General features: G+C 35.5%; 1 protein-coding gene across 4 annotated transcripts in view; it reads right to left on the minus strand.

The window, feature by feature from the left end:
- Positions 1-2,231: 2,231 nt before the first annotated feature.
- Positions 2,232-20,634, minus strand: part of ACSL3 (acyl-CoA synthetase long chain family member 3) — an 81,284-nt gene continuing 62,881 nt past the window's right edge. For 2 of the 4 annotated variants that reach the window (XM_032278032.1, XM_032278034.1), the window contains exons 10-15: positions 19,936-20,108; positions 18,209-18,283; positions 16,290-16,481; positions 14,266-14,380; positions 12,854-13,011; positions 2,255-5,385 (exon numbers count right to left, since the gene is read on the minus strand). In XM_032278032.1, the coding sequence (XP_032133923.1) occupies positions 5,228-5,385; positions 12,854-13,011; positions 14,266-14,380; positions 16,290-16,481; positions 18,209-18,283; positions 19,936-20,108 (871 nt within the window). In that variant the 3' untranslated portion in view covers positions 2,255-5,227. Of the gene's footprint in view, positions 5,386-12,853; positions 13,012-14,265; positions 14,381-16,289; positions 16,482-18,208; positions 18,284-19,935; positions 20,109-20,634 lie in introns of all 4 variants that reach the window. The other 2 variants (XM_032278031.1, XM_032278035.1) reach the window with 2 other exon arrangements.

Raw genomic sequence — 20,634 nt, forward strand, 5'->3', positions numbered from 1 at the left:
TCTTCCCGGATTCCAGACTAGTGCCTTCTGTGCGATGACAGCGCCCAGAATAGAGCCATGGGGTTGACAAAGTGTCAGGGATAGGCAGGGCGTTGGAGTTATAGGCTTTTATACATAAACATTTTTATGTATAAAAGGTTGCAGCATCAAATTATCTGGACAATGTAGTGATAGGTTTTTCATTTCTATTTTGAGGAAAAGTGTGGAATTCTGCCCTTATCACAGAACAAATCTTGGAAGGCACACACGCCCTTTCTTATGAACCCCCGTCTTTTGCCACTTGCTTATACCTTTTGTATTCTTAATATGACTACAGTCATTAAGAAAAATTGAAGTGAATGATTTACTTCTACATGTTTCATGGTAAAGTACAAATTCTTTACAAAGAAATATTGATCGATAAAAAACCACATAAACACTCTGGAGTCCTCAATAATTTATTTCAGAACATAAAGGGGTCCTGAAACCAAAAATATTGAGAACTACTGCCTTAATCAACGTGAAAAATCACACAGGTAAGAAACCCTATGAACACTGATAAAGTTCTAAAGTATTGATAAAGTATCTAAAGTCTCTAAAGAATGTTCCTTCCTTAACATGAGCATACAAGTCAAAAAAAAAAAACAAAACAAAACAAAAACCTGTGAACATAAAGAAGGTGGGGGGAATCTTTAGCAATACAGCACTGTTAGTAACCAGCAAAGAATACCAGAGGAACTCCAGTCAATGCGGTCAATGTGGAGAATTCCTCCCTTGTAGCTTGCCTTGATGAAACACGAAAGAACTCACACTGAGAACCCTACAAAGGCAAATGGTGTGGGAAAACCTGTAGCTATAGCTCTTCACCCTCTCAACATGAGAGGATTCATTCCAGAGACCAAAACTCTAAGTGAATATGGAAAACTTCCAGCATTAAAACATTCATATGAGAGAGAAACCTTGTTTCTATAAAATCCATGCAGAAAAAAATCACTCTTTTATAGAATAACAAAAAACCCACACAGAACCACCTTTCTTCACAAATGAGAATGAATCTAAGAAGAAATAACCAAATGGGGGAAGTTGTTTCTGAATGAATCCCACCAAAGGCAACGTAATTCAAAATCACTAAATAAAGACACGAATGGGGAAGGGTTTGCTGAAAGGCATTTTGAAAAATCCAAACCAGAAAAAGGCATGTAACATTAGAGGATACGTTTGCACTGTCAGAATAATATCGTTAACACTTTAATTCACTCAAAACCAGTTATTGAACATCTCTTCTGGGGCTATGCATGCACCATGCCAAGGCATCTGGTTTACAGAGGCGATTCTGAAACAGACAGGCCCTTGCAGCCTATATGCTTGCATGTGGCCCTATTAATCAGGAGAAAATCAGAGGCAGAATTTTATAAGATTGCAGATGTTATTACCTAAATCAGGCTACAGATCGACTATATATAACCTGTTTTACATTATGCCATAAAAACCATTCCAGGACAATACAGACCAGCCTCATCCTAAAATCAATTGCATATTTGATGTGGCAGAAATGTTAAGTTACCAGTTTAAAAGAATAACCAGAGCAAAGCTAATGAAGAGAAATGAGGCAAAGCTGTGTAAGTTAATGCAAAACACACATAGAGAGAAGATGCCAAATGTTTATGTAAAAATACCTTAAACTGGTTTTGTTACAGGATTACACACAGAGACAAAAGTATGTTATGATAAAGTTACATGTATCCAGAAACAAATATTGACTGGCAGTCAAAGAGGAGGTGGGTGGGAGAGGTGAGTTTCTGAAATACGGCATGATACAACTTTTCCTCCCACAATCACTGGATTAAATGTTAGCACAAAACTTAAATATTTCTTTCACATTATAGATTTTACCCCATTAATGTTGATGCCAAATTTTAATTTACCATCTCTATTCAAGATTTGATGCTATATGACTATTTTAGAATTTAAAATGCTAACAGCATAGCTTCTGGGCAGTCAAAAGAAGAATGGAAAGAAGGAATTCAAGAAGGGTTAGGGAAAAGTTAAAATACAAAAAAGCTAGGAAATAAAGTAGATTAATACAGAATTTCTAGAATAAAAAAATTTCCCCTTGGTTAGGTTAGTGGGCCAGGATGGAAAATTCCCCAAACTCCTTCTTCAACAAGTATTTCAGAAATATCAAAGTTTCACTGTTATGGAAAGAGCTTTTCTTTAAAAACAAAACCAAAAGAAAAAAAACACCCAATATATTAAGAGCTTTAATATCAGAAACTTTAATTTTTATATATCTTTATTCTTCAAACTTCATGTCAAATTACAAATAAATAGTCCATACCATGTAGCTTTCTTTGTGATATACATGTCTTCAGGCAGAAAACAGCGACAACCAAGAATACGTCGGAAATGAACTCACAGTAAATAACCAATTTTAAGTAGAGAAAAGATATATCACATTTCAGTGTGGTCCAATATGTACACTGTTTAAAAGTAGATCCCCCTGTAAAACACCACAGATGTACATAATTCTTAGGGGAAAAAAGGAGCTCACACGTCGGATTTTTTTTTTTTTTTAATTTTCAAATTTTTTAAAGTTGTATCACAGGGACTAGTTGTTTAAAAACGGTAACATCATGAGTATTTTAGCAGCAAACAGAAAAGTTATTCCAGGTTAATCTATTTTTAAACGTTGCTGAAAAACTTACAAGCTTTAAAGAACATTATAAATATCTAATCAATTCCACTACTGAAAAGCAGAGTAGTATTTAGAAAGTAGATACTACTTACTTTCAGGTTTGTTCTTTGCCAGCAAAAACTTTTTAATGAAGTTTCTGCTAAGAAGCATGTCAGTGGAGGAGGGGTGGAAGAAAAATGGAGGTGACCCCCAGTTTGTGCTGCAAGCTGCTAAACTCACCGGAACATGAAATGTTTACAAATTCTTCATACAGCTCAGTTTATTCCCAGTAAACAAAAGTTCTTGAGAACCATTCTTTTAGATCCATATCCTATTGTCAGACATTTGTATTAGATTTAGCAATTTGAAATTCCTTATTTCATTCCCAAAGATCTCCTGGTTAAACCAGCGTTTCTTATATGAGTCATAATTATTGGGTGGTTTCTTCATTCAACAGTTTTTTTTTTTTTTTTCTTGAGAGGGTAATTTTAGACAGTATTATTTTTTAAGTCACTAAAGACGGTTTTGTTTACAGAGAAATCTGTTTCAAAGGGGACTCTATTTAATTTCATGTTCTACTGTGGCATTAGACACCTGGCATCTGACATGTTAGGACTGAAAGGAATTATAAACTTCATATGAGAAAACAAAAGAAACTAGAGTTTAAGCCTGCCTCATTAGACGGTTCCATTAGTGATCAGCTACATATTCATCTGACATTATTTCAAGTCACAATCAGTAGCTCTTCTTTGAAGCATTAACACTTTTTTCCTAAATACTATCTTTGTTTTAAATCATCTGAAAACAATCATTCTAAAGACAAGGCATCAGAAACAGATTCTCTCCACCCACCCAGATTTAATTTTTAGATCACAGCATCCTCATATAAAAGTTCCATTTACTTTAATATTTTTACTTCTTCTTGGCAGTTATCCCAAACATTATTAATATTTATGAAAAAAAGCATTCAAAACATAATACAAATATACAAGAATACAAGAAAAGTTGAAAACAAAACAAACACTGTATTGCAATGTCTCCACATATGATTTTTGTGATGTGACTGAACACACACACTGTCCTGTCTGCTCTTAAGACCCCTTATTTTACACAGACCTTTGTTCTTTTTTTTTGCCTTTTGTTGCCTACAGTAACTGAAAATCAAGAAAATAACTAGTCTGACATAACAAATGTGGTGCCTGTAATTTAAGTCCTGATTTGAGCACATCCTAGTTGGTGCACTATTACTCTTGATAATCCAGAAATAGCAATAGACAAGCAGTATATATGAAAAGACTTACTATGTAGCACACAAGCAATGTTTCTGAATCACAAATAACTCCAACACTGACATCAAAACCTATAAATTAATTTTAACTCAGATGGTTATAAAGTTAATTAAATTCTCATGTATCTTAGTGAGAATGCTATGTTCAAATGCATTCTAAATTATTTCATTTTCTAGTGTAGAAAGATTACAGTAGAAAGTATAAGACGCTTTTTAATTTTTGAATAAGCTACCACTGACTCTCTCACACACATATACACGCGCATCAGTGCAAACCGTGAAAATATACTAATTTTAAAATTAGATATATTATGAAATATCTAGACTAAAAGTAGGAGCGCTTGAGATAATTTTCCATGAATGGGTTTATAAATATAGACAACTCAATGTACATATAGTCAATGAAATATTCAAAGAATAACTTTATATACTCTTTGTTTTTTAAATTCTATCCTCTCTTTCAGAATTGCTTCCATTTAAGTTTGGATATGTTCCTAGTTTCAACAGCTAAATAGAAGACACAACATTTTGATAGTAAGCTACTAAAGACTAATTATCAACTGGTGCTACACGTGCTGTGTTATCTCACTTACTATTAAACCATAACCCTCTCTTGCTATTTTGTTTCATGCATCACCAACCAAACTTCATTTTTTCTAATAAAAAATAAATATATAAAGAAGACACTGACAGGCATATATTCACAAGATCTCAATTTCTTAAAACATAAGTACAGGTATATTTATTTCTCTCAGATGCATACAAGACAATAATTACACAGCAACAAATCTTTTGTTCAACAATGATTTGATTCACAAGCATTTGAAATTTACATAATTTCTTATCAATACCCTTGTCTTTTTAAATAGAGTAAAAAAGTCCCCCAAATAACCAATTCTTATATTTCCTGTTTATCCCTCTATACATCCAAACTTTAAAAAGTTACAAACTGAACATTATACAGAACATATAAATCATGTTTAAAAACTTGAGGTTTTAAAATCACTGCTTCCCCAATATGATTCAGAAAAATTCTCATACTGACAAGTACAGTCGTAGTTGGTAAAGTAAGTTGGTGGCGGGGAAAATGAAAGAAGAGACAGACACAAGTTTGCTGTCTTAATGTTTTACTAATCCTGTCAGTTAAAACTGGTGACGTCATGAGAAGTAACAGTTTAGGTTGAATATGAAGAATGGAGTTTGCCTCGCAGCTTGAGACATGCATTTCAAGTATTTTCCTATTTGATCTGAGCTCACTGTAGCAAACTGATGCCAGAAGAGAATAATTATTTTCTTCCATACATTCGCTCGATGTCTGCCTGGTAATGTGTTTTCAGCTCTTTGCGTTTCAGCTTGAAGGCATCTGTCACCAGACCAGTTTCAGGGGTCCATGGTTCAGGACTCAAACGAATTTTTACTGGAATTTCAAACTTTTCCAGACTTGCTAAGATGATTTTCAAAAAAGAAAGAAAGGTATTTAGGTTCTTAGCAAATAGTGTTAACTTCCTTACTTTTTGAGTACCCATCAAAATGCACAACCAAGTGGCTCATGAATGTCACTTAAGAATCTATTCCTCAAAATACTAACATAAGTAAAACAATAAACTATTTAACAAGTCCCCATCAATAGGAGAATGAGTTAAATAAAATATGATATAGGAACAAAATAGAATATAACTCTGTTACTGAAACAAGTTAGAGCCAGGCATGGTGGCTCATACCTGTAATTCCAGTAATTCTGAAGGCTCAGGCAGGAGGATGGCTTGAGGTCAGGAGTTCGAGGCCAGACTGGGCAACATAGTGAGAACTTGTCTTGAAAATAAATAACTTAAAAAAAAATTTTTAATAGGAATAAAAAATATGAGCTGAGTATAGCGGCATAAGCTTGTAGCACCACTTACTCAGGAGGCTGAGGTGGGAGGATCACTTGAGCCCAGGAGTTCTGAAGATGCAGTAAGCTATAATTGTGGTATGCACTCCATCCTGGGCAACAGAGCAAGACCCCATCTCATAAAAAAAAAATTCGATTTATGCAGGTATCTAATAGGGTATCCAATATAGTCATGCATCTCTTAATGACAGGGATAAGTTCTGAGAAATGCATCACGTGGCAGTTTTGCCATGATGGGAGCATCATAGTGTATCTTACACAAATGTAGATATAGCCTACTATACATCTAGGCTGCATTATATAGCCTATTGCTCCTAGGCTACAAACCTGCACAGTATGTTACTATACTGAATACCGTAGATAATTGTAACACAGTGGTAAGTGTGTATTTAAGCATATCTAAACACAGAAAAGGGAGTAAAAATATGATAGTAATCTTATGTGACTACTGTCATAGATGCAGTCCTTCACTGACTGAAACTCCATTATGTGCTGTATAAATGCAAACTGTTGGGTTAAAAAAAAAAAAAAAAAAGACAAGTTGCAGCACAGGATGTATAAACTTATATGCAGCTAGACGTGTAGAAGGATACATACCAAGCTATAAACTGCACACATCTAGAGCCTGGTATCCAGGAGAAAGGAAGCAGGGAAATTCACCATTTCTTTTATAACTATTTGTTTTCCTTGAATTTATTATACAGAGCACATTTACTTCAGAAATTAAAAAATAATAAAGTTTAAGACAATTATGTCACTAAACCAGGATACTCCCTATAAGCTGTGTGGAGACAGAAATGTTTGCTCACTACTGTGTCCCAACATACTGCCTGACATTCAGGAGATTCATGATAGTAGCAAATGGAGGGAGAGAGGAAGGAAAGAAAGGAAAGCATTTAAAGGAGATTAACGGGCAGATGTAGTTTTGAAAAACCATGTCGTCGGTAGGACTAAATTTTAAATTTCTAAGCATTTATTCAATAAGTATTTTTTAAAAACCATTACTATGTATAAAGTGCTTTACTAAACATTCTTTTAAAAATACAAAAAACAAGGAGTTTCTCAAGTGGCATACAATCTAACAAAGGGAAATGGGTAAACAGCTAGTCATATGATACACAAAAGAAATGTGTTAAGGAATGATGTCAGCAAGATGACAAAATAGGAAAACACAGTCTCTCCTTCCCCTATACAAACATGGATTTAACAATAATTTATGGGCCTACCTATTGCCTGTGTAAAAAACTCAGAAAGCAATTAAGAGGTTCCTGCCCTCTGGGACAGCAGGAAACCAATCGCATCAAAGGCTGGTAGAAAAATGCAAGGCATTTGCTTGCCAGAGACCCTCCCCTCAGCAGAGTAGAAAGTAATAGGGAAGAAACCCCAACTTCTGACTTCTCCCTAGCAAAGTCAAGCAGCAGTACATATATCCAATATTTTGACTTCTGGGGTACAAGGAACTGGCTTCTGTCTTTCCTGAATCCAATTAACAGGAACAGGGAACCAGGTCGAGAGCTGTCAAAAACAAAGATTAACTTGCACCAGAGGCTGCAGTATCACAGACGGACACTAGGGAGAGCTCCAGTACCACGGCTCACTACAGCACCAGTGAAGCCACAATATCATAGGCACCATAGGGACCTCCTGAGTAGAAACCAGCAAACCTCTTCAATCAGATTGTACCCCACAAACCCAGAGAGGACATAGCCTCAGAAAAGGCTTAAGATGGCTGGTTCTAGAATCTTTAGCACGCCTGACTGGACAAAGTCTTCTCAATACAAAAGCAGACTGCAAGACAGAGAAAGGTAGCTGATTTTTCAAATGCTGATAACCCAACAAAAATAAAAATATACAAAGAAACAGAAAAACATAGACTACCAAAACATCAAATTAAATCTCCAGAAATAAAGCCCTGATAGACATGGAAATATATGAACTACCAAAGAATTCAAAATAACTCTCATAAGGATGCTCAATGAATTACAAGAGAGTACAGATAGACACCTGAACAAAACCAAGAAAGCAATGCATGAACAAAATGAAAATATAAGTGAAATAAAAATTTTTTTAATGAAGAACCAAATAGAAATTCAGGAACTGAATACATAAATAAATTGAAAAATTCACTAGAGAATCAACAGCGACTTGACCAGGTAGAAAAAAGAATCTATGAACTCAAAGACAGGACTTCTGAAATTACTAAGACAGAGGAGCAAAAATGTAAAAATGAAGAAAAATGAAGAGAACCTAAGGAACAAATGGGATACCATCAAGTGGAAAAATGTTCATTATAGGAGTTCAGAAGGAAAAGAGAGAATGGAGCAGAAAGCTTATTTGAAGAAATCACGGCCAAAACCTTCCTATACCTGAGAAGAGAAATGGGAGTATAAATTCAAGAGCTCAAAACGCTCCACTAGGAAGAGAACTACACTAAAACAAACTTGCCATCGAGCTGTCAAAAGTCACAAAAATTCTTGAAAGCAGCAAGAAAAAAATGACTCATCACATACAAGGAACCTCTCATTTAACTATCATTTATCAGCAGAAAGCCAGCAGGTTAGAAAGAAGCACTATTCAAAATACTGAAAGGAAAAAAAAAATTGTCAATCAAGAATACTGTAACCTAAACCTGTCCTTCAAAAATAAAGGAAAAATTAAGACTCCTTGATAAACAAAAGTAGAGGGAGTTTATCACCACTAGACCTGCCCTACAAAAAATAATGAAAAGAGTCCTTCAAGTTAAAGGAAAAGGAAAACAAATAGTAATGGTTAACACAAAACCATGAGAAACTACAAGACTCCTTGGTAAAGGTAAATACACAGACAAATACAGAATTCTAAAGTAATTTGATATAGGTACATAAGTCACATTTAAATCTGGTATAGAATTTATCAAACAAAGACAAAAAGTAATTATGAATCTATATCAATGACTACACAATAAGAAAGAGGTATTTTTTGAGGGAGGAGCGAAGATATAAAGGAGTCAAGTTTTTAGATGAGATGGAAGATTAAGTTATCAGACTAAAATAGTTATCATTTTAAAATGTTTTATGTAACTGCATTGACAACCACAAAGAAAATATCTATAGAACATACACATAGATAAAAGACAAGGGAATCAAAGAATGTAATTACAAAAAACAAAAAAATCAACAAAACAAAAGAAGGTAGCAAGAGAGGAAAAGCTATAAGATATACAGAAAATAGTTCACAAAATGGAAATAGATATGAAAAGTCTTTCATATCAGTAATTACCTGAAATGTAAATGCTGATTAAATGACCAATTAAAAGATAACAGTGACCAACTGAATATAAAACAAGACCCAAGTATATGCTGTCCACAAGAAACATATTTTAGATCTAAGGACATGAATAGCCTGAAGTGAAGGATAGAAATGGATATTCCATGCACATAAGAACCTAAAGGGATGGCCATACTTAAATAAAATAGACTTTAAGACAAAAATTGTCTTTAAGACAAAAGACAAAGAAAAACAGACTTTAAGACAAAAGACAAAGAAGGACATCAATTATCACGATAAGAGTCAATTCTCCAGGATGATATAACAATTATAAATATACACCTAACTTGAGAGTTTCTAAATACATGAAGCAAACACTGACATAACTAGGGGGAGAAATAGAAAACAATACAATAACAGTAAGAGACTTCAATACCCAACTTTCATTTATGAGTAGATCAGGAGATCAGTAAGAAAAGAGACTATATGTAGAAAACGCTAAAGACATACACCTTATAACTAACAAAGATTCCAGCAAAGTTGCAGGATAAAAAAATCAACATGAAAAATCAACTGCTTATCTATACACTAACAACGACTGTTCTGAAAAAGAAATTAAGAAAACAATATCACTTAATGTAGCATCAAAAAAGGATCAAATACTTAGGAATAAACTAACCAAGGAGGTGAAAGGCTTGTACACTACAAACTACAAAATGTTGCTAGAAGAAATTTTAAAAGACACAAATAAACGCAAACATGTCCTGTATTAGTGGACTGGGAGACTCAATATCATTAAAATATCCATACACTCCAAAGCAATACACAGATTCAATAAAATCCTTATCAAAATTCCAATGGCATTTTTGCAGAAAGAAAAAAAATATCCTAAAATTCACATAGAACCTCAAGGGACCCCAAATAGTCAAAAAAATATTTAAAAAGTAAAACAAAGTAGGAGGCCTCATCTTTCTGATTTCAAAACATACTACACTAAATAATAGTGATCAAGACAGTGTGGTACTGCCATAAAGACAGACAGACAAATGGAACAGAACAGAGAGCTCAGAAACAAATCCTTGCATATATAGATGACCAAATAATTTTTGACAAGGGTGTCAAGACTACATAATGGAGAAAAGACAGCCTCTTCAACCAATGGTGTTGGGAAAACTGGATACCTGCATGCAAAAGAATGAAACTGGACTCTTATGTCATATACAAAAATTAACTCAAAATGGATTAAAGACCTAAAACTATAAATGACTACAAGGAAACATACAGAAAAACTCACAACATAACATTTTAGATATGACACTAAAAGCACAGACAACAAAAGCAGAATATCCAAGTGTGACTACACAAAACTTAAAAATTTCTGTGCAACAAAGGAAACAAGAATGAAGAGACAACCTACAGAATGGAAGAAAATACTTTCAAATCATGTATTTCATAAGGAGTTAATGTGCTGACATGGTTTGGCTCTGGGTCCCCACCCACATCTCATCTCAAATTTTAATCCCCACATGTCAAGGGCAGGACTTGATGGGAGTGACTGGATCATGGGTGTGGTTTCCCCACATTGTTCTCGTGATGGTAAGTGGGATCTCGCAATATCTGATGGTTTTATAAGGGGCTCTTCCCCCTTCGCTTCTTTGCTCGCTTGCTGCCACATAAGACGTGTCTTTGCTTCTCTCTCTCCCCTTCTGCCAGAATTGTAAGTTTTCTGAGACCTCCCTGACCCATGCAGAACCGTGTCAATTAAACCTCTTTCCTTTATAAATTACTCAGTCTCAGGTATGTCTTTATAGCAGTGTGGGAACAGACTAATACATGTTCAGAATTTATAAGAAACTTGTAAAACTTAACTATAGGAGTGGGGTAGGGGGAATCCTGATTTTAAAATGGGCAAATGACTTGGATAGACAATTTTCTGAAGAAGGTATATAAATGGCCAACAAGTATATGTAAGATGCCCAACATAATTAATAAAAAGAGAAATGCAAATCAAAACCACAATGAGATATCACTTCACATCTGTCAGAAAGGATATTAGGGGAAAAAAAAGTATAACAAATGTTGGTGAGGATGTGGAGAAATGGAAACCCTTGTACACTGTGGGAATATAAATCAACAGTCATTATGGAACACAGTAAGGAGTTTCCTCAGAAAATTAAATATAGTAGTAATAATTACCATAGGATCTTAAAAATCTCATTTCCGGGTATATATACAAAATAATTCAAAGCAGAATCTCACAGCCATATCTATGTTCATCACAGCATTATTCACAGTACCCAAGAGGCAGAAGCAACCCACATGTCCAAAGATAGATGAATGGATAAAGAAAATGTGCAATATTCATACAATGAAATATTATGTACCCTAAAAAAGAAAAATCCTATCACACGGTACAATATGAATAAACCTTGAAGATATGCTGTGCTAAATAAGCCAGTCACAAAACAATACTGTATGATTCCACATGTAGGAAGTACCTCAAGTAGTCAAAATTTTAGAAACAGAAAGTAAAAAGGTGGCAGGAAGGGGGAGAGGAAGAAGGGGAATTAGTGTAATGGGTATAGTGTTTTAGTTTTGCAACATGAAAAAGTTCTAAAGATCAGTTGCACAATAATGTAAATATAATTAACACTACTGAATTGTATATATAAAATGTTAAGATAGTAAATTAAATAAGATTTTTACTACAATAAAAGAAGAAATATGCAAAACTAAAGACAAAGTGCCTTGGGAGTAAAAAAAGATGTATTAACTCTAACTTGTAAAAGTAAACACAGAAATAATACACAAGGTTTGAGTCTTCAAAGATTAAACGTATTTCAGGAGTGGTTTCCAAAGGAATATACACTATGAGCAAAATCACTAAGCAATGTACCACAGGGGTGACTTTAAAGAATCTGACATTATTGAAATGTGAAGAGACTAAACAGTAAATGGTGGCGCCTGGAATGGTGACACATGACTGTTGTCCCACCCAGGTACTCAGGAGGCTAAGCTGGGAGGCTCGCTGGAGCCCAGGAGTTCAAGACCAGCTTGGCCAACATAGTGAGACTGCATCTCAACAACAAAACAACACCAACAACTTCTTTTTTAAAATCAGCTAGGCGCAGTGATATACACTGGTAGTCCCAGTTATTTGGGGGGCTGAGGAAGAAGAATTGCTTCAGCCTGGGAGTTCAAGGCTGTAGTAAGCTATGATTGTACCACTGTATTCCATTCTGGGCAACAGAAGAGACCCTGTTGCTTAAAAATAATAATCATAAAATAAAAATAATGCTTATTTTGTGCTTGACACAACAACTCAAAAGACACAGATGTTTTTATTAAACCAACAATATTAAACTAGTCTTGGGCAACCCTCGCCCCACCAAAAATGGTGATGGGACTATTAGTACAACCAATTACCAGTACTCTAACACTGTATAAAGTTTCAAAAGAAGTTCTGATCACTATGGGCTACTGCGGCCAGGAAACTGAGCAAGGCCTTGAAGAGTAATAGCTGAGATAAGAGGATCAACCCAGAAAGCAAAGGTTGCAGAGACAAGAACATTCAAGATACATGTAAATCAGTTTGCTGGGAGTGGATAATTTGTGAAGCAGGGCTTGAATGGGGAACTAGTAAGTTTACTCTTCCATATACTAATGGTAGAAATGGTTTCTAAGCAGGAAGTGATGAACTCTAAACCTTATAACAGGTTGAATGCATATAGGTACTCTCTTCCCAACTCAGTTCTTAGTATCACAGAATACTCACCTGAAATAGCAGCTTCGGAAAGCACTTTAAGTACCTCATTTTCCATTTCACAACTGTTACACAGCTCTTCCCAAGTCCCTTTAAGTCCTTTCTTTCGAGCTAGTTCAGTTAGTTCCTTTTGATTTGGCACAACAAATCCAATGACATAAGAATGATAACTAAAATACAGAAAGGACAACTTAGATAAGGAACCAAATGGTATACTGTGTTAACTGCAGTTATTACTACAGTGACAGCTAGTAAATAACTTCCCTATTTTTTAAAATGCATGTGCCATACTTGGCACTGGCATACCCATCTCACGCAACTGCCAAGTTTTACTGTTTGATTCATAATATGTTCCAATGCTTTGGCAGAGTTCATTGCTAAATAAACCTCAATCTGACATTTCATGATAAATTTCAACTATGAAAAACTGTTTATGAATAGTGCCATGTACACATTTTAAAAGAAAATCACAAATATTAGAAAATTCATCTTTCAACACTGACTATCAGTATTTCATGGCACAGGTTTTAAAAAACTAAATCTAACATAAAAACTAAAAAATTCGGCAATGAATCAAAATAATGTGAATATATTCATTTTCTTCTTTTGTTATCATGAGAATCTGTATTGACAGAGGAACTCTGGCTATGCCCAATGAAGGCAGATACTTTTTTGAAGACCACAAAACAGTAACATCAGGAAGGGGATACTTCTGGTTACTATCACATAAATAAATCCAGAACTGTAACACCACTAAAGAAAATACTAAAGATCAGAATCATTTATAAATAAATGTGATTCATTTCTAACTTGAGCTGTACCCCCAACATCTGTTTCTAAATTAGTTTTTCTGGTAACAGATTTTATTTTCCCATAATAATTATGCAACTGTGGTAGACTTCCCACAGTTCCACAGAACTGTGGCAGGTTCCCAGCTGCCTCTTCATCATCATGAGTGACCCCGAGACCTGTCTGGAGTGCTGAGCAGCTCAGTGTAGGGCAGGGAGTAAGTACTAAGCAGCACACTGCTCACTGCCACTTCTTTACTCCCCATCTCTTTGGAGTAGTTCTGTGAAGCTTCCCATGCTGAGGGACAGGTAGTTAGGTGTACCAAGGCAGCATGAAGGAAGACTTTATTTTCTTCACTTCCCTACATGGGACACTGCAGTGAGATGTAAAGCAGAAAACAGGGAGGGAAGGGGAGAGAGAGAGAGAGAGAGAGAGAGAGAGAGATAGATAGATATCAGGGGAAGTCTTGCAAGGAAAGAGTCAGCTAATGGCTGTAATGAGAAGGAGGCCATTCCCACAGGTAATAGATAAGAAGAGCTCTTGGAACAATTTTACAAAGAAGGTCCATACAGGTAGAAAATGTCTATAGACACTAAATGTTTTAAGTAAAAGTAGTGTGAATTCCACTTTCTTACCTGTTTGCATACGCACAAATGTTATCTACTAGTGGAAGATTCTTCAAAGCTGCCTCTACTTTCCCAAGGGAAACATATTCTCCTGCCTGTAGTTTTACAAGGTCCTTTTTACGGTCTGTGCAAAACAAAGAAAGGTAGAGAGGAGAAAACACTGAATAATATTAACATTTAATACATATATAAATACTGGCCATTCTCTTAAGTAATTTGCTATCCAATTATTTAAAACTTTGCAAAATTAAGCAATAATGGGTATGCTGAAATTAAAAGCACATATTAAAATTAAGCCCTAATTTTTATACTGTTAAATACATGCTTTTAAAAGAAAAACAGGCTGGGTGGAGTGGCTCCCATCTGTAATCCCAGCACTTTGGGAGGCTGAGGAGGGCAGCTAATGAGGTTGGGAATTCAAGACCAGCCTGGCCAACATGGTGAAAGCCCATCTCTACTAAAAATACAAAATTTGCTGGGCATGGTGGTGCACGCCTGTAATCCCAGCTACTCAGGAGGCTGAGGCAGAAGAATTGCTTGAAACCGGGAGGCGGAGGCTGCAGTAAGCTGAGATCATGCCACTGCACACCAGCCTGAATAAGACTACATCAAAAGAAAAGAAAACGGAGAAGAGAGACGAGATGAGGGGAGGGGAGGAAAGGGGAGGGGAGGGGGAGGGACAATTAAAAGGGGTTCTACTTTATGAACCCCATTAGCAGGGCTTCAAGTATGTTCTTCTGAACAGGTTTATTCCTGGTATCCATTAGTACCAGGTAAGTGAAGAAGATATTCGATGCCAACTGCAAGCTCACAGCCTAACTGGAGACAAGCATAATGTGAAAATATATTACTTCAGTACACTGGTACTATAACAGTAGTGCTAAGTGAAGGTTCTCCAACCTGGGGATTGGAAAAAATTCTTGCAAGTGAGGCCTGAGCTGAGGGTGGGTTGGTCAGTTGGTTGATTGGTTGGTTGGTTTTGAGACAAGGTCTCACTCTGTTGCCCATACTGGAGTGCTGTGGCACAATCACGGCCTCCTGGGCTTCTGTGATGCTCCTACCTCAGCCTCCCAAGTACCTGGAATTACTGGTGTGAGTCACTATGCTCAGCTGCTTGAGCTGAGTCCTAAGGGAAGAGTGAGAGGTAGTCGGGGAACAGTACTGGCAAAAGCCAGAAAAACATCAGCTCTAATTTCAGCGGCATCAAGGAGGAGGAGGGAAACAACTAACGATGAAGGTGAAGAACTGAACAATGTTAACAGAGGCACCCTCAACTGAGCTTCCAGGAAACATTAAACGGTGTGGCCAGTAAGATTTGGTTTGGCGATTACATGGTGATAGTGAGAGGGTGTGTTTTAGGGGGTAAGCATGGCAACACAGAAGAAATTCTTGGGAGAGGATGGCAGAAGGTGCAGGCCTGACCAAGGATCAAGCAAGAGACAAAAAGAGAAGAGTATGATTCTGGGGCATAGCTCATAAAATAAACTAGTGGGATATAAAATAGGTATGAGAAGCTGACTGAAGAGAACAGTCTTGAATCTCCTCCCAGGTTTCTAGTTAGCATGACAGGTATAGAAATGCCATTGACTTAAAAAAAAAAAAAAAAAAAAAAACCTAAAAAGAGATGCAGAAGAAGGTATTTTTCACCCCATATGGGTCATAGTACTTAAGTTGCCTGGTTTTCTTTTGTTCTCCTGGTTAAGGCAAGGGTGCAGTTCAGACTGTGACAGCTCTAAATGTCAAAGAATTCACAGAAATTAGTATTCCCTACACAGGAAGGAAAGAATGACTAAGGGTTGCCTAATAGTAATTAAAAATACCACTGCTACTGAACCATCTTCGGGAATTCATAACATGTCAGGCCTCATAAATTCCACAGTCCATAATATTCTATATTCCAGGAATGATGCAATAGCCCAAACTAACATTACATAAACATTTACATTATTAAACACCTTCTCTGAATATATTGTACTTCTTGTATGAAACCATTTCAGAAACATTCATTTTCAAAAAAATACTAAATGACTTACCAATAATTTTTAAGCATCCATCAGGATCAAACTCTCCAATATCCCCAGTACAGAGCCACCTCTGCCCATTTTCATCTTCAAAGAAATCAGCTTTTGTTTTTGCTTCATTTTTGTAGTATCCCATTGTCACATTTTGGCCCCCAATAAGAATTTCACCCCTGGGGTGTGGTTTATCAGTATTAAAGTATCCACCTAATAAAATAACAATTGAGTTTATTTTGAGTTGAGTTAAACACAACACATGAAAACTTGAAATGATTAGTTCCTAAATAGGGACATTTTATTTTAATCCAATTAGAATCTCCCAAAGGAAAAAAGGCAGACACTATGAATAAACAAAGTTTATCAGTTTAACACGAGGCACAAATCTCAGTTGATAAACCATAAGCATATATGTTTTCAAACTTCTATTCCAAGAAAAAAATTACACTCTAAAATCCAACATCTTCCATTTGTTGTATAAAATTATACATACAACAGAGATAAACTATCTGAAAGATTCTGCAAGGTCTTAAATATCATACTGATAAACTGATAGAAATATTAAGTCATGCAACCCTAATAGAATAAATCCCTATATAAGACTGAGTTACTGCCGGGCGCAGTGGCTCACATCTGTAATCTCAGCACTTTGGGAGGCTGAGGAGTGTGGATCACCTAAGGTCAGGAGTTCGAGACCAGCCTGGCCAGCATGGTGAAACCTAGTCTTTACCAAAAATAAAAAATTAGCTGGATGTGGTGGCAGGTGCCTGTAATCCCAGCTACTCAAGAGGCTAAGACAGAATAATCGCTTGAACCTGGGAGGGAGAGGCTGCATCGAGCTGACACCATGACATTCCACTCCAGCCTGGACAAGAGTGAAACTCCCTCTCAAAAAAAAAAAAAAAGAAAGAAAAAAAAAGAAAAAGATTGAGTTACTACATATTAAGATTTTATTCTTACAGATAATTTCAAAATGATTCTAATCTTAAATTTGTTAAATATTTTCACTAATTTTGCTAAAGATAGCTAAAAAAATGACATCCAAGCCTTAGATCATTTATTTATTTATTTATAGTCTCACTCTGTCACCCAAGCTGGAGTGCAATGGTGTGATCTTGGCTCACTGCAACCTCCATCCCAGGTTCCAATGATTCTCCTGCCTCAGCCTTCAGAGTAGCTGGGATTATTGGCAAGTGCCACCACGCCCAGCTAATTTTTGTATTTTCAGTGGAGACGGAGTTTCACCGTGTTGGCCAGGCTGGTCTCAAACTCCTGACCTGGTGATCCGCCCGCCGTGGCCTCCCAAAGTGCTAGGATTACAGGTGTGAGCCACCACGCCTGGCCAGAATCTTTATCTTTACTTGGTGTAGAGGAAAGGTGCATCCCAATAAAACACAGATAATTTGTATATTTTAATAGGATCAAATAAAATTTTTAAATGACCATTATTTTAAATGGCATAAGCTACAGACTTTTATGGAATTACAGTGAAAATTTCCTTCTGATAATACCAGGTTGAAGCCCTCAGAAAAAAAGAAAGAAAAAAAAATCATGTAAAATCCCCACAATTTCATAAAATACGTTTTATAATTTTACTTCTGCAAGATAAAGTTAGGATCACTCCTAATTTATTATTCACTTACTAGTACATTTCTCAAGCTTTTGCCACAATCCTACTTGCATCTATATAATAAGTAAAATAAAAACAATTATAGTTCTTCAGAGACATCTTTGACAAAACAAAATAAACGCATTCATATAGTTCAAGATAAAATACATCTATTACAAAGGATAACAATGAGCATTTATGGGTGTTTGAGCATTTATGGGTGTTTACATTCTAAAGGAAGAAAGTGAAGCACTAATTTTAAAGTGATTCTAATTTTAAAGTTTAATACTTTAAAAATTAATACTCCGTGGTTAAAATAGTTTATTACCTTCCTCCCAGTTTTTTAATTTGATTTCACAGCAAACTAATGGTGCTCCCACTCTGCCAGTATTATAGTCCCACACTAGAAATTAAATGGAAAAAAAAAAAAGTATTTGAGAACAGTAGTTAATAAATTGCTTCATTTTTCTAAATTACCAAAAATGATGATTTATCCCAAAGCTGAGATATTCCCAGAGAACCCTTAAAAGCAGAAATCACATATTGGTGAACCACAGGCTGTGAGGCCTGCATAGTCATATTTTTTGGCCTACAAGGGTTTTTTTTGTTTGTTTGTTTTTAAACTAACAGTTAGCTATTGCCATTCTTAGAAATCAGAAAATACATGTAAGTATAGAATCGCCAACAACAATGGGCCCACATTTCAGGTACAGCAAGGACTGACGGACTCTGTTAGACAGCGCATGCCTGCTCCTGTTGCCCCAGAATCAATCCTTATCCATTACATTGTCTTACATCAGGTCCCACTTGACTCATTTAAATAGGTGGCTGCCTGGTTCATGAGTTTGTAGTCCCTGTCTTAAAGGATGATGAACATAATGGTTTACATCTATTCTACTTTTTTATTAGGACTCATAGATGTGCAGTACAAAACACTTCTCTAATCTTTTCCCATGTAATTATCACCATTTCAGAATGAGATCTCTGCAGGCTTCCATCAGCTTATGCTATCACACCCTATTTAAAATTAATACAGTAATAGCTCAAGGGCCAGGCTGAAGAATAAAACTGGTAGCTTTCAAGGATGTGAGGAAAAAACCCTCCACTATTATGAATTACTATTGCATTATGTTTCCTCTTCGAAGATCAAAGACCAGAAATGAAAGGCTGATATTTAACACTTTAAAGGCTTTTATTTACAATATAAACTATCACTGATTAATGATTCCATTTGAAATTAAGTATCCTCAGAAGAAAGAAACCCTGCATGCATGTATTTAAGATTGTTTATTTCTAACATGACTGACTTAGAAGTAGCTTCCAAAAATATATAAAACACAAAGAACACTGAAAAACTGAAAAATGAAGTAATGCATGAAAATGCTACACAGAGGCAGTCAAAATAAGGAAAAATCAGTTATGAGGTTTCATATCTATCAGTATATAGCAAATACAAAGTAGAAGCATAAATTTATCTCGTACTGGAAAGCAAAATAACTTTCTCCCATAAATGGGACAAGTGAGGTCCTACACAATTCATCTCAGAACTGCTAATTAGGTGGTAGATTCCCTTCTCAACCACATCCCTGTGATAAACTCTGGTAATAGTATTCCCCAGACCTGAACCTAATTCCTCTCTAACACTCACAGAAATCCTCATAAGCATTTCTGAACCTGAGCCCTAATATACTTACCTACACAACTGAACAAAAACATCTTATTTTTTCTACATAAAAAGAAATAACTGATGTGAGAAAATAAATGTACACAAAACAATATGTTTGTTACTAAAGTTTCTTTCCAGAATACTAAGTGGTTTTTAATATTACATATCATAATTTAATATAAAAACTTCTCTAGATGAATTATTGAGTCTAGATGCAACTAATGCATTCTAAAAATTGGTATCAGTATAACAGTACTTGGAAATTACCATTATTCTGCCTAACAAACACCTTTCTACTCTTCTCCTATATATTTGCAGAAAACATCCCAATACTACCTCCAAAAGCTGCCTGGCATCACACCCCAGTCTCTGATCATGGAGAATACTACCTTCTGTAATTGTTCCGGCCCCAGCAGATTCAGTGAGTCCATATCCCTGACCAACAGGACAGCAGAAACAGATGTTCATGAATCGCTGTGTGGTTGCAGAAAGTGGTGCGCCACCACACAACAGGAGACGAATATTTCCCCCTAGCAAGCTTCGAACTTTCTGGAAAACAAAGCTAAAGAAAAAAATTAGAGAACCACAGGATTTTAAAACTGAATGGGATTTTCCAAATCACTTAAACTAATTCCCCAGTTTTCATATGAGAGATTTTGAGATTAAGTTACTTATCCAAAGTCACACAGCCAATTTGGAGATTCTCTTGAGCCCCAAATAATTTTTTGAAGTTCAACAAGGAAAAAATTTATAATTTCCTCTTAAGAGCTTTTCAAGTAATATTTGAATTTGAATTGTCAGGTTTAGTTTTGTATAGTGACAGGAAAACCTTTGCTTATGGCCAGTTTTATCGATTATTTACATATGTATCATTATATACTATATTAATACTGAACAATCCTATCATCTTTATAAAATATATTAAAATCAAAATAATTTTTGCTTTAATTTGCTTTATTAGAAATGTGTATTATTTGCACACGACAATGTTTTCAAAGTTTCACTAATTCAAGCTTTTAAATGTTTATTATTAAAAATAATCTAGTAAATTATCTGTGAGGTATTAAAAAAAAGAAACAAGTTAAACA

Source organism: Sapajus apella, unplaced genomic scaffold (genome assembly GCF_009761245.1).
Source record: "Sapajus apella isolate SASKATOON/1434 unplaced genomic scaffold, GSC_monkey_1.0 scaffold10, whole genome shotgun sequence".
Lineage (NCBI taxonomy): Eukaryota > Metazoa > Chordata > Mammalia > Primates > Cebidae > Sapajus > Sapajus apella.